Below are 15,482 nucleotides of genomic sequence, written 5' to 3' on the forward strand. Positions count from 1 at the left end.
GTTTTAAGTTTCAGGAGGCAAGCATTCTTCATTACAAAGTTGCTCAAGTTTGGGAGCAAGGAGACTCTTAGTTCTTCCACACTGATGAGACAGAGTAGCAGCTTTCCACTTCTTAAACACATGCATATACATTAGATTTCCCATAATAATCATACATATTCATATTATTTCCTGAGGTCTTACTTTTAGTTGACGTTTAGTACTGAATTTCCACAGTTTTCTGGAATCTTACAACTTGTTTTCATCCTTCGTGATATCTCAGGGTGGTCTGATTCAGGCCAGTTCACTTCCTATCAAGGAAGCAAGGTTCCTCCTTATCTGTTGTGCCTGGTTAGAACAGCAGTGTCTTGTCCTTGCAAATTCCATAGGTGCTCTTCATCAGCAAGTCTTCATTTCCACTGAGATTAATTTTACTGTATTGAGGTGTGGTGTGACAAGACAATCTTGGGGGCTTGGCAGGAGTATCACAGTATTGCTAAGTAAACTGGTGAATGTCTTCAGCAGAATGGGTGTGGTCATAATACATAGAAGGTCAAACAAACAAACACACACACCCCCCCCCAACATTCTGGATTGCAAAACTGTTTCCTATCAACCACATAACTGTTGCTCTAGAGCATGGCTGGTGAGTGGGACAAGGTGAAACACATGTATTTCTGTTCTAACCTCGCTCAAAATGGCTGATCTGAAATTTACCTGGCATAGGAAACTTCAATCTGAATATCTAATATTAGGAAAGCCACAGCAAAGTAATCCTCCAGTGTTTGCTGTGAAGTGTTTCACTGTTGCCCATTCCTTGTATCGAGAGTGCTAGTTGATGCTTTTTGGAGGAAATTCCCCCCTAAAAGGCAGCAGGAACTGTCTGGAGCTTACCTCTCTACTTTTACTCCAGCTTTAAAAATGTTGCAGGCTCTCAGAACAGGCACCCTTAGCCCTAGGTTTCCCTATACACGAAGGAAACACAACCCCAGAACAGGTTAGGTGACATGTACCTCCCTTCCTCAAAGTCCTTACTGCCTCTGCATGGCTGGCTGTCAACTCTGCCCATTTTACCCAGTGAAACAAAGTGGGGTTTTAGTCAGAGAGAAATGAAATCACACTTTAGATATCAGATTGAAGTTCAAAACAAGTAGAACACATTAAACACAGTTTGATGCTTAACAAGCTTTCTTCCCTGGATGATTTCAGTACTTAATGGCTATAACTTCTTTGATGTATCCTACCTATGAAAGCAAGGGGTTCAGAGCTTTTATGGAGATGTCCTTCCAAATTATTCACTAAGCTCTGAAATACTTCCATGGCCTTCTGCCCTGCTATGGCCTTCTGCCCTACTGTTCCTGTGGGTTAGGCTTTGGGAGCACATTAAAATGTCCACAATTTAGGTACATGAAGTACTCGAATATGAGCTTCCCCCACACTGCTTCACAGTTATTCCTTAGAAGACTCCCTTGATTCTTCTTACCTCTTCATGTTTAAAAGGTTTTGAATATCTTGAACCTGGAAATGCATTTACAAAGCAGATCAATGTGACTTTAGATTGGACTGAATTGGATTTACCAGTAGTGAGAGTTACATTTTCCATCAAATCTCTGTGTTCTGGAGCCTCATAGGCAATAGCACAGGGACAGTGATTTATAATATATTGTGTTTATTGGACAGCAGAACCTTGCCGTCTTTATTGTTTCTCTTTTAAACTTTTTCCCCCCAACTGCTTAGAAATGAGTGCATAAAGGTGAAAAAATAATAAATACACTGAAAATTTCAAGGGAGGGTTTGTGCCAGAGCTGCGTTGTATTGGGGTGTTTACTTTTTCTGAGGTCTCATGATATGCCAAGAAGATTTATTCCACTGCAAACGCAGTGTCATTTTGGAAAGTGCACAGCATGTCAGCATGGAATAAACATCCTCAGCATTACAATCCTCTGCCATACTTTACAATCCCTTCCCAAAATGCAATCTCATCCATTTCTTTCCTGAAGAATGCAACCAAGGTAATTAATTCATGTCTGTCACAGGATCATTCAGATTAAAGATCTTGCCATCATTTCTTGACTTCCAGGCCCCCTTTGTCCAGGTTGAGAACTCTTGATCTTCATGACAGCTTGCCTTGCTGCACACTGATGGGAAGTAGCCATCCCCTGAATGTCTCCGCACATGTTTTTGTAGGCAACATCTCCAATGCCAATGCAGGGAGGGGTAACAATGTTATGATTTTTCTTTTGATGTCATTCCAGGTTTCTGATTGTCTTGGGATGTTTGATCTTAGCTGTCCTGACAACTTTCAAGGAGTATGAAACTGTTTCGGGAGACTGGCTCCTCTTGCTGGTAAGCAGATTGAATGTTTCATTCTGGTAATGTCTTTGAACTGAAGTCAGTCCCATCAGCAGTGATGGGAACTTACTTCCAAGTTTGCATGCAATAAGATTTCTTTGTTGATCCTGGAGCAATGACTGTACACTTAATTATTGGAGAGTCCTCAATTCATTGTTTGCACTGGCTGAGTAAAACTGAAGTAAGGAGAGAAGAAAAATATCAGCCCAGGAACTTTAAATAATGGGTTTTCAGCATCTGCCTAACAGGTCTCTTATCAAAGCATCAATACTTTTCCTGTTGACCATGCCATACTTGAGCACATTTGAAAACTCCTTTTTTTGGGCTCTTTCAACAGTTGTTATTCATTTTGCAGTATTCTACCTATCAGAGCATTTCTTTCAAGGGATGTCATCAGAATTCGACTCACGCTTGTGCCCAATAGCAAAACTCACACTGTTACAAGCAATGTCTCTGATGACTATCCTTGAGACAAAATATATTTGCAACACATATATTCCTTTCTCTGTGTTTTCCAGTATTCCTGTTTTATAAATGAGTGGAGTTCATGATCCAGGCTGTATTTCTGTAGGCTTCCCACTAAGCAGAAGAGGGGGGGGGAGGAAGGCCTCATTAAGTATAGACATGACATCACTTTATGACAATGACCCTGACTAAGAACTTCCTTTGCTCCCACAGCTGTCATGAAATAGAGACCACAACCTCTCACCTAACCTGGCCTTGTAGAAAAACATCCTTAGGGGAAATGAAAATTGAGATCCTGGAACTACTCTGTCTCTGCCTTTTCCCCTTGTACGCTCCTTCTCAAAAAGTGCCTGTATGAAAACACTCTCATCCCTTAAGGAATGTGAAACTCACTTTTGGTCCCTGTTGCCCTGCTCAGACCCATCTTTTCACATTTGATGAAGCCTGAGGGTATTTTTCCTTCTCCTCTGCTTGCTTTTCTGTGGCTCTCAGTGACTTTCAGAACTCCCTAGCAGCTGTCAGTTTCTGCATCAGACAAAATCCTCCTTTTCTCCTTGTCAGCTAGTCACAGAAAGAAAAAGTAACTATATGCCCCATGCTGCCTTTGGCCCATTTCCACTGAGCACCTCAGAGAAGCTTTCCTCTCTATTCCCTTCCCATGCTTAGAAAAGTTCTTGAGCAGCATGGAAAAATTCTATTCTTTGGACCATAAATTTAGGTGGATAATATATGCCTTAAATTTGTCTTATATATGCTTTTAGATTTGTCTTCAATTTATAACCTTACGAATATACTGTATGCACCTTGTCCCTGTCTCTAAAGATACAGCTGCATGAATGAGTTGCCGGTGGGTAACCTTGATTGTAGGTATACAGTGCACTGGGAACTTTGCAGCCATCACTCACAGGTGTCTTCTCTTTCACGTTAAACAGGAGGTCTTTTTGTGAAGTAATTGCCCTTCCATTTAGGCAGGGTAAGCACTTCACATCTTTTTTACAGAGCACTTAGACGGCTGTAAAGTTGTGTCCCACTTTGCCTTGCCTCGTTCATTAGTCTCTGTCCTTCTTCCAACTTTCTTTCCTTTCTCTGTCACTCACAGACACATACCACAACGTGTGCATCTCATCTATTCCCTTCACCTATCGCCAAATGTCCAGAATTACCGCAAAACGTGTTTCAAGTCTAACAACATAGTTTGTGTCTTTGATACAGGAAACTTTTGCCATTTTCATCTTTGGAGCAGAGTTTGCCTTAAGAATCTGGGCTGCTGGGTGTTGCTGTCGATACAAAGGATGGAGGGGGAGACTCAAATTTGCCAGGAAGCCTTTGTGCATGCTGGGTAAGCACATGCTCTCTCCTGCTGTTTTCCTCACCATGTTGTTTTCCTTCTAAGCCAGTTTTGGGGGGGTGTCAAACTACCAAATGGCAGCGCAAAGAGTACTGAAATCAGGACTGCCCTTTATTCCTGCCCACTTCCTGCTTGGAGCAGTTATTTGAAGTACTTGGCAGTAACGATTCATTCAAGATGCTCTTGGGTCAAAGAGAGAAAAAAATGAATCCTTCTACTCTTCCAACACATTTTTCTTGTCCTGAGCCTCAATGCATTTTCCTGAAGCTCATCCCAAAGTATACTGTGTCTGCCTTCAATTTCAATTCAGATTCCAACAAGATGCCATCCCTACAAGGTGCTATCTTCTGCAGTGCTCTCTCACAGTATCACAGTATCGCCAAGGTTGGAAGAGACCTCGAGGATCATCAAGTCCAACCTGTCACCACAGACCCATGACTAGACCATGGCACCAAGTGTCATGTCCAATCTCCTCTTGAACACCTTGAGGGATGGTGACTCCACCACCTCCCCAGGCAGCCCATTCCATTGACTAATGATTCTCTCAGTGAAGAACTTTCTCATCACCTCAAGCCTAAACTTCCCCTCTCTCGTACTGAGATGTTGTCTTTTACCTTCATAATGTTGAACTGCATCTGCAAACAAGTATCTTTGTGACTTCAGCCATGTTCTTTTTCAGCCCCAGAAGGCACTGCCTACAACTGTCATGAAGTTACTCATTATTCATTTTTTAATCCCTCCTAAGACTCCTTGTTATGTCCACAAACCAGGAAGTCAACATTTAGGAGCACCTGTCATGAATACCCACATTAGTTCATTGTTTCCAGGACTCCCTTCTTTATTTTGATGCCCTTCAGATGAAGCACTAGCTTTTTGTTCTTTATTTGTACAGCACAGAGCACTCTGGGGAGCTGTGGTGCTGCAGTTATATGAACATAGGCTACTCTCTTCCCTCTCTCTCCTTTTGTTCATCTTGTGGGTTTAAATGGTAGAACAAACTGAAACAAATTTTTTTGTACATCTGTTCTATCTTCAATTTAATAGCACTCCTTTAAGTGCTACTGTGGCATAAATATTTCTTTTACTTCCAATAGCATTGTGAAAGTAGTAGAGCATGGTGTAAGCAAGTGGGATTCATACTGCCTTGTGTTCTTGGTAGAAGCACCATCTCACTTCTGAGAATGAATATTGACTGATATATGAGTAAATAACAGAAAAGATCCCACTGGATTTATTAATATCCTCTCTGGGTTGTCACTGGCATGAGTTTGTTTTGAGAATGATTGAATAAATCTGAGACCCATCCAGTGCCACTCTTTTCATCTGGAAATAGAACATGAGGACAATTATGCAACTGAGTGAATGGAGAGTGCCTGAAGCCCTTTGATATCATGGGGGTTTTTCTACATAAAGCGGGGGGATGGGGATGGGGGATGGGGGAGGGGAGGAAAATAAAGCAAAAAGTCATAAACCAAGAAGAAGAGATGTGATTTGCATTTCAAGTCTCTTCAGTTGATCAGTAAATTGGCCTTGTGAGTTCTTACCAGAAATAGTAGTACGGACTTTGAGATTTTAATGGGAAAACTCAGCCAAAAAACCCAAAACACTAGATGCACCACCAAGATCTGAGTTTATCTACTGACCTGTTCACTATGGTGTCCCTGTGGGACAGATGAATTTCAGGCTGTTTTTCTGTCATCATTGGGACACTGTTTCTGTGCATCCCCTAATCTAGCTCAGAAAGTGTCTCAAATCCCATGCATTGGTCTGTAAGCAGATTATGAGGTTTTCTGGTGGGTTGTGTCTATGATGCTGACTGTGTGGCAGGTGCAGATTGGCAAGAGAAGGCATTTTCAGGAAGCCTAAACATTTTCTTAGGGAAATTTGCAGTACAACCAGGTGGGATTAAGAAGCAGGTGATGGGATCACTTGTTGGCAGGCTTTGTTCTTTTCGCCTTGCAGATATCTTTGTGCTGATTGCTTCAGTGCCAGTGGTTGCTGTTGGGAACCAGGGAAATGTTCTGGCCACATCTCTCAGAAGCCTCCGCTTCCTCCAGATCCTACGGATGCTCCGAATGGACAGGAGAGGTGGCACATGGAAACTTTTGGGATCAGCCATTTGTGCACACAGCAAAGTAAGCCTCTGTGCCAAATACATTGTTTAGAAAAAGTTTAAGGTTTCATTGTGTGGGATTTCATTCAAATGATCCTTGTTTGATTCCCTTCCTCCCCTCATTAGTCCACAGCTGTGTGAGGGAGATAAGAAGGGGTTGTGAGAACTTTGCTTTACTGGAGATACTAAAGAAACTATTTTGATAGCAAGATTAGCCAACAAACTTATTTCTGTGATTGCATCCCAGAAACTAGCCAAGAAAATGGACTTATCTCAAGACTCAGTTATGAAATTCTCAACTACCACGTTTTTAACTTTGTTTCTTTTTTTTTCCTTCCCCAAAAAAACCCAGTTCTCAGAAAACCCAGTTCTCTGAAACAAAGGGGATCAGGTTTTGTTTTCATAAAGATGATTTTTGGAGTTCCGTTCTTATTACATCAGTTCATAGTGAAAGCATTATTTGTGGTAGAACTTACTTTGATGCGTGTTGTGGATGGAGTGGTGCATTTCACCACTGTAAGAGAGAAGCAACAGTATGTTTATTGATATGAAACATCAGTTTGATGACAAGCTGCACTTGATTCTTGACTGCATAGAGGAAAAGGTCAGACAAAACTGTCAGACGTGGAGTAGCACTGTATTTAAATGGGCACATTGCTGAAGTTAGCTCTTGACTATTGTGTTGCTATCTGTCTCCTTTGAATCCACATGACCAGACAGACACATCTATTATGACCACCACTGGTCACTATCACTTGAGCAGGGTTACAGGAAATCGAGGTCAGGTTGTGAGATGGGGAGGAGAACATTGTAATTATTTACCAAAAAAAATGAAGGAAGTGCATTCTGCAACCTTGTCTCTGAAGGAAGGGAGAGAGAGGAGCTGTTGATTAGCTTGCCAAGACTGACCTAGACCAGGGGCAGCTAGAGTGGGGAAAAGTTAAGGTCAAAGAGAGAGAGCCTTGTATCATGGACCTTAACACAGCTTTATGCAGAACTACAACTGCAATTGCTCCAGGCTGTTCCCAAGGAAGATGCCATGTAAGGGCTAATTCTTGTAAATCTCTGCATTATTTCCCAGTAAGTGCTGAGCTGGGCTAGTCATGAACCGTGACCAAGCCAGTAGTGACAGCTTTGCTGTTATCCTCAGTGCTTCTCTCTTCTCTGTTTAGTCTGTCACTGTGGGTACTGAGACAGCTTTCAGCCTCTTCGTTGTCCATCTGTTTCTTTTGTAGGAACTCATCACTGCTTGGTACATCGGGTTCCTGACACTCATCCTGTCCTCGTTTCTTGTTTATCTGGTTGAAAAAGATGTTCCTGAAAAGGACGCTAATGGAGTGGAGATGAAGGAGGAGTTTGAAACCTATGCAGATGCCCTTTGGTGGGGACTGGTAAGTGGCTTCTGGGAAACCTCTCTTTTAGTGGAGTGTCTCTTTGTGTATGATTAGGTCTCTCCTGTGGGTGATCTAGCTCTCATGACAGCAGTATCCTGACTGTGGGTGCTACATCAATCTAAAAATGGCAAAACCACAACTGGTCAAACTGGGAGGTGCTGTTGACTCTCCTAAGGAACAAGAGGCCTTGCAAAGAAGGATCTAGATAGTCTGGTTCATTGAACTGTGATTAATGGGATGAAATTTAACAAGTCCAAAATATCTTTGGAAAGAATAAACAGTTCTTTTGTGTCTTGCATGCACTACACTCAAGAATTCCATTGGTGATACAATATTGAACTAGAGGTCTTGCCTTTTGTATCACAAGGAGTTTCCTTTCAGCAAAGGTAGCTGCTTTAAGACTTAGTGTATCCTCCCTGGTGCAATGCCTCTGGACTATCATGCCATTAAAAAAAATTGGTTGGCCCATTATCAAGGTCCTGTTTCAAGAAGCTGTGCATGAGCACTCATAGAGCTAAGTGAGTTATGCAGGTTTCATAGTGATGTTTAAAGCAGACCCATTGGCTTTGTTCTTCTCATGGGAAATCCTGATGATTCTGTCTACAGATCACCCTTGCTACAATTGGATATGGTGACAAGACCCCTAAAACATGGGAAGGACGGTTGATTGCAGCTACATTCTCTCTCATTGGAGTGTCTTTCTTTGCTCTTCCTGCAGTGAGTACCTTTCCCCAACTCTGCTAGCCATAGCCCAGTACTGTGCACTTGGAAAATGAAGGTAAAGTGATCAAAAACTATCAGTGCAATCAAAATCCCTTTTAAAAATGTCATTCAGACACTTGGGCTGGTCTATAGGAGTAAATCAAATTCCTTTCTTACCAACTTTGCATGGAGCCTGATGGGAATAATATGTCACCCCATCACTCCTCAAAACACATGTGGTCATTGCCCAAGAAAATGCTGAGACAGATAGTTTTGTCCTGCACAGGACAAAATAAATCTGGCAAGTGAATGGGCTGGGAAATCCCAGGACAGTTCATGAGCCTACACCTTGGCCTGGGTTAGTTTACTTTTAATGACACAGCTACACAAGATGTATTTGAAACCTTTTGTTTTAATAATTAAAGTTGGATCCATCTCACCCAGTCTAAACACTTGAAAGGCAGAGATCTACATCTGAGTGCAGTGATTATCCTTTACAACCAGTGCAGGTCTGCAGAGCATTTCATCCCACCTGTTTCCCTCTTGTCCTACCAGTGATCTCTAACACCACCATGGAAAGTGCTGTTTCTACCCAGACAGCAGGTGACAGTATAGGTATTTTTGATCGAGGCAGGTGAATTCTCCTCTGGCTACTTAAGAAATTCTCTCTTAATTGCTTTTGAAATTACATTTATCTCTTGTATTACATGGGCCAAGTATTTACCTTGTCTGCAAAGTCCTCATGATCTGTGTGGGATAGGCTGAATAGCAACAGAAACAATCCCAAGTCCAGATTTTAGGATATTTTTTCTTTAGATCAAGACTTGAAAAGAATGCAACAGAGGATGGGAATTCCCACTCACCCAATTCCAAAGTATAACACTTCTGTCAGACAAGCACAGTATCACTTTACCCTGAGGGGAGAGTAATATACCACATGGACACTTTTATTTAGAATAAAACCTTTATTTAGAATAAACCAAACCAGGTTGGAAGAGACCTTCAAGATCATCGCGTCCAACCCATCAACCAATCCAACCCACCCAAACAGCTAACCCATGGCACCAAGCACCCCATCAAGTCTCCTTCTGAACACCTCCAATGACAGCGACTCCACCACCTCCCCAGGCAGCCCATTCCAATGGGCAATCACTCTTTCTGTACAGAACTTATTCCTAACATCCAACCTGAACCTTCCCTGGCACAGCCTGAGACTGTGTCCTCTTGTTCTGGTACTGGGTGCCTGGGAGAAGAGACCATCATCCGCCTGTCTACAACCTCCCTTCAGGTAGTTGTAGAGAGCAATAAGGTCACCCCTGAGTCTCCTCTTTTCCAGGCTGAGCAACCCCAGCTCCCTCAGTCTTTCCTCATAGGGCTTGTGTTCCAAACCCCTCACCAACTTTGTTGCCCTTCTCTGGACTTGTTCCAGCAAGTCAACATCCTTCCTAAACTGAGGGGCCCAGAACTGGACACAGTACTCGAGGTACCTCCAGCTTGGAAAAGCGGTAGACATTCAAGAAGCCTTCCAGTGACCTAGAAGGATTTGGTATGTCCTGTGGCCCTTTAGAGGATCATGACAATCTCATGTCTAGTGTGAAGCAGCAGGAAAGGCATGCTGTACTGCAAAAAGGTTCTACATAGCCATCTCCACCAATAGACTTGTTTCCTCTCACTATTGATCCATTTTTTTTCTGAGTAAGAAACTTCTAAAATCTTGCATCACTATGCTTTCAGGGTATTTTGGGCTCGGGACTGGCGCTGAAGGTCCAGGAGCAACATCGTCAAAAACATTTTGAGAAAAGAAGAAAGCCAGCAGCTGAACTCATTCAGGTTGGCAGCCACTTGTCCTCTCCTTGAAGAATTACTGTGTATGAAAACTGCTGCATCGTGTTAACAAGGGCCATTGCTTCCTCCCTGCCCAGATTCTCATGTCTCATTCCAAGAGATGAGAAGCTGTGTTTGTAAAGGAGGTTGCTTTTTTTTTTCACATGGAGATAGATGATTCAAGAGATCCTTGTAGGCTTTGAGTCTTTCAATTCCCAGTACATCTTCCAGAAGAAAAGTGTCTTGAGAAGAAATAGTCTCATCTCCTACCAACCAGAAATCAACCTACCTCTCCTAAGTGCCACAAAACCACAGAAAGAGAGCTGCTGAGAACAGTTTCCGAAATCCAGGTTTTGTCAGCTCTCTTGGGAGAGTGCAAACAAAGTTATTTTGTTACTGCTGTGAAAACAGCCACAGAAGTAACACAATAGGTAATGCCTGCTTCAATCAAGCAAAATGACATGAACAGTTTGTGTGATTTATAACATCTGAAACACACCCTGAATCTTCTGTTATGTCACTGGACAAACAGAGGATTCAATGGGAAGAGGCTCCTTAGCTCACCTGAACTTCAGTTATGGCCTTTGATACAAATTCAGAAGATTAATCTTAAAATTACTAGTCTGGGAGCTGATGGATGTGACAGGAGCAGGTCACTACACTACTTAGTAGATGCAGAGCACACCTTTATGGCAGTGAAGTAAATGACAGCAGTTTGAAAGAGGGGCAGTTTGAAAGAGTCTGTGATATCAGATGGAAGCATTGGTGCTCAGAATTAAACCAGCCCTCAGGAGAATCAGGCTGAGTGACATACTGTGCTGTTCTCATTAAAATCACTCCTTAGCAACCAGAAGGGGCTGCAGGGACGAGTCGTGAATTGAATTCACCTTTTAAATTAAAGCATTTCCTTTTAGCAGGTAGCTAATTTAGCTACAGTATTTTTAGACTTGTGCTTAGAGAATTTGGTTTGCACCTAAATGCTGGAATAGAAAATTGCTCAGTGAGATTTCCTCTGCTGGTACATCAGATAGTAAACTACCTGAAGCACTTTGAGAAACATTGGACAAGTTCAGCAGTGCTTGAAGCCCTTTGAGACATATCAGAGGGAAGAATAAGATCAGTTGAGTCAAACTTAATGTCTTGTCAATGTTGGTGATTCTCTCCATGTCCCATCTCCTTTAACAGCCCTCCCAGATCACAATTGAATGTCTATAACTTTGCTGTATAGTGACACTCATGGGTGATTAGTAATTAATTTCCAAATAGTCACTCTGGTGCATCATTATCTTCCTTGAAACAATCTGGCTGCTGTCAGCCTGGGAATAGCTTTACCTAGTGCTAATTATTTCCTCTCCCTTGTAATTCAGGCTGCCTGGAGATACTATGCTACTAACCCCAACAGGATTGACCTAGTTGCCACCTGGAGGTTTTATGAGTCAATAGTGTCATTTCCATTTTTCAGGTATGTGCATTGTCCACCTCTCCATCATCATTTTATGTGAGCTACAAGTCAGGACAGGAAACAGAGATTTTTTTATATGTATATAATCAATTGCCAGATCACTTCCTGATTAACTTCCTCTTTGCCAGCTTCTTTTTCTATGACTGGTGTTTATTGCCCTAGAAATCTCAAATACTTCCTCTGTAATTTTCAGCCTGATAAAATTTTAGCCCTGGGTTTCAGAGGCACCCATACTTCTCACACCTTTTATGATGTGGTCGTGTATTTTGAGATAAGGAAACCATGCTGAAAATTCTTGGGTTTCCCTCTTTAACACAGCAGGCCTGTGAATTGTGTTGTTCAGAGGTGACCACAGCATGTGAACATAATTCATGCTTGTTATATGCTTGTCTTTTGGAAATGCCAGTTTCTCAAGGAGATAAATCAGTGGAGGAGAGCCCAAGCATGTTTAAAACTGTCTCACATTGAAACTATTAACTGAAAATTCACAAGAAACCTTTTCTGGGAGGTTAGTCTCATGCTTTTGATTCAATTGCCACTTCTGAGTTCAGTGGAAAACATTCCATACATAAAGACATTCTGAATTGATGGATGTTCAAATGTTTATGGACACCCGGTGCATTCTATGATTCTACAGGTCTGTCAATCCTCAGTTTTCTTGCCTGTTTAACAGGCATCTTCCTCACCTTCAGGTCGTAACATTTTAAAACACTGGCCCTGCGAAAGCCAAGACTTTTAGCCATAGACTATCAGCTGCTAATTATGGGCGTTATGTGTTCAGCTTTATGCTTTAAACTTTCACTCTGGGCATTCTGTTATGTCTTATTGGGGGCGGGGAACAAACCAAAACCAAACCCCAAATGTGCTTTTAAACTACTGCTAAGGTCAAACAGCAGTCTCCATGTGTAAGTTGTGCTCGATGTTTTAATGTCGCAGCTCTGACTATTGCTCAGAACTGACTTAAGGAAATATTTCAGGCTCCTGCCTTCACAAAGGGCAAATCACAAATACTAACTCTTCGTTTTATTCCCAATATATTTCTTTAGGATTGATTTCACATACATCAAAAAGGAAATCTCTAAGTGTTTAAATAAGGCTCAGTAAATTTCTTTCCTTTTCTTTATCCCTTTGCACTCTCTATTTCCACATTATCCACTACAGAGGCATTTGCAGAGGGTTTATTAACCTCAGATTTTGTCCAGAGAACAATTTTCAGGTTCACCTGGAGTCTAGACTCATTACTGTGACTTCAAGCTAGCTCATTTTATGTGGGTTCTTCTGTGACTCAAATGTGAGATGAAATCTAACAGGTGTTCTGCAAATAAGGCCCTGGGAGAAAGGGCAAAGAAGCATGCCCTACTCACCAAAAACTGGATTGCCAGTCTAAATAGCACAGATTGGTTTCAGGAACGTGTATCATTTTCTTTGCTTTGTGATTAACTGAAAATGTAATGTTTATTCTGCTGTCAGTTACCGTTATAGAACAAAAGAGGTATAAAGTGTTAGCAATAGATTAGTAACTTATGTTTAAAAAATTTGCTGAATTTATTATGTAATTCTTCTCTTCTTGCTTTCCTTTAATCTTCCTCTCTTCTATAAAAGGAAAGAGCAGTTGGATGGTACTGCCAGGTATGTAGCTATGATTATTATGGCTTTGTTTTAATGTGGTTATTGGAGAACGCATCTTAAATGATTCTTTGTGGATCCATGAGCTATTAACCAAAACATTCTACTAACACAACAGGTAGTCATTAAAATGATTAACCAATCCATTGCCTAATTGCTTGCCTTTTTTTTTTTTTTCCTCAAAGAACACAGCTATAATGCTAACTGTACAAATCCAGTGTTGCTTGCTGATTGTCTGTAAACAGCTTTACTGTTTGGTATGATTAGTTATGGTCTAGACTTCTCCTGATCCATGACAGAGAGCCAGAGTTTATCATCCATGTTGTCCTTGGGTGAATTTAAAGTTCTATTTCATGTTATTGCTCAGCAGTCCTGCACAGAGCAGTGTTGTGGTGTAACGGATTGAGGCTGTGTCAGTTCACCATATGCAAAGATTTCTTGATGATAAATACTAAGATGGGTGGATAAGATGGGTCAGCAGGACAGTCAACCTTTCTGGTAGTACTCAAACATTTGCATTAGGTTTAAGGCCCTGGTGCCATCCCTTTTGAAACAAATGGGAAAGCTCCCAGTCATTCCAGGGAATTTACCAGCAAAGAGTTACTGAAGGGTACAAAGGAGTGACTATTAGAGTATCACAGTATAACTAAGGTTGGAAGAGACCTCGAGGATCATTGAGTCCAACCTATTGTCAGTCATCCTACAAGGTCTCTAATGGAAATTGCATATTTATAATCCACTTCATCTAGGTTGCAGATTCAAAACCATATAGAATAGAATAGAATAAGCCAGGTTGGAAGAGACCTTCAAGATCATTGCATCCAACCTATCATCCAACACCATCTAATCAACTAAACCATGGCACCCAGCACCCCATCAAGTCTCCTCCTAAAGACCTCCAATGATGGCGACTCCACCACCTCCCTGGGCAGCACATTCCAATGGGCAATCACTCTCTCTATGAAGAATTACTTCTTAACATCCAGTCTAAACTTCCCCTGGTGCAGCTTGAGACTGTGTCCTCTTGTTCTGGTGTTGGTTGCCTGGGAGCAGAGGCCAGCTCCCACCTATCTACAACTTCCCTTCAGGTAGTTGTAGAGAGCAATAAGGTCTCCCCTGAGCCTCCTCTTCTCCAGGCTAAGCAGCCCCAGCTCCCTCAGCCTCTCCTCATAGGGCTTGTGTTCCATACCCCTCACCAACTTTGTTGCCCTTCTCTGGACACATTCCAGCAAGTCAACATCTTTCCTAATCTGAGGGACCTAAAACTGGACACAGTACTCAAGGTGTGGTCTAACCAGCGCAGTGTACAGGGGCAGAATGACCTCCCTGCTCCTGCTGGCCACACTGTTCTTGATACAGGCCACTTCAACCTTTTAGGACAAAAAAGTGAATTACTTAATGCTGCCTAGGGAGGTAGTGGAGTCACCATCAGTGAAGGTGTTTAAGAAGAGATTGGATGAGGCACTTGGTGCCATGATTTAGTTGATTAGATGGTGTTGGGTCATGGGTTGGACTTAGTGATCTTGAAGGTCTTTTCCTACCTGGCTTTTAGTTCAAACTGTCTTTAACAGAAAAGGAAAAACTAGCTCTAGTTTTCTATACAATACAGGTAATAGCTATAGGGCTGAACTATTGGCAAAAGATGACTCCCTCCTCCTGCCCCCATCATCATGAGCTAATCTGCTCCTCTTCTAAGACCTCTTGGATGGTTGTTACTTAGTTTGTGAACCCTTATCTAGCTTAAGTACTATACCTCTATGACACTGCCCAGGCTAAGCAGTCACATACAAACTCAGTTGCATTGTTACAGATGTCTGGAGATTTTAGCCACCTTCAGTGTGGGAAGCAGTTGAATTTTGGTCTTTAATATGTTGGCAGGAGCTTAGGAGCTGAAATCCTTTTGAGTATGTAACCTATGCCTTTAGCAAAAACGTTCTGACTTAGATGCAGCAGCAACTGAATGATTACTACAATTTGCTGTGTGTCACAGCCCCCTAGGGAAGATCCTACACCTGCAGTGACAGAACAGTTTGTGGGGTAGCTTCTGAGTTACTGTATCTTTCAGGCCAGTAGAGTCATTTTATGTGGAAGCCCTGGATTGAAAATTGAAAAGCATGACTCACAGCTCAAAATGTTTAAAACTGTAATCCCAAGGCCCCTCATTCTAGCTGGATGTGTTGTGCTTTTATGTTGTTACATGTGTAATAACCTTCAGCA

At 41.9% G+C, this 15,482-nt stretch overlaps 1 protein-coding gene across 3 annotated transcripts in view; it reads left to right on the top strand.

Moving 5' to 3' along the window:
- The window catches only part of KCNQ3 (potassium voltage-gated channel subfamily Q member 3), a 187,089-nt gene that overhangs the window by 148,696 nt on the left and 22,911 nt on the right, over positions 1–15,482 (top strand). For all 3 annotated transcript variants that reach the window (XM_068155519.1, XM_068155518.1, XM_068155520.1), the window contains exons 2-9: positions 2,235–2,325; positions 4,009–4,135; positions 6,107–6,279; positions 7,493–7,648; positions 8,258–8,368; positions 10,088–10,183; positions 11,545–11,639; positions 13,242–13,268. In XM_068155519.1, the coding sequence (XP_068011620.1) occupies positions 2,235–2,325; positions 4,009–4,135; positions 6,107–6,279; positions 7,493–7,648; positions 8,258–8,368; positions 10,088–10,183; positions 11,545–11,639; positions 13,242–13,268 (876 nt within the window). The remainder of the gene's footprint in view (positions 1–2,234; positions 2,326–4,008; positions 4,136–6,106; positions 6,280–7,492; positions 7,649–8,257; positions 8,369–10,087; positions 10,184–11,544; positions 11,640–13,241; positions 13,269–15,482) is intronic.

The sequence above is a fragment of the Melanerpes formicivorus genome, unplaced genomic scaffold (genome assembly GCF_026170545.1).
Source record: "Melanerpes formicivorus ecotype bairdi unplaced genomic scaffold, bMelFor1.0.p_v2 SCAF_32, whole genome shotgun sequence".
Lineage (NCBI taxonomy): Eukaryota > Metazoa > Chordata > Aves > Piciformes > Picidae > Melanerpes > Melanerpes formicivorus.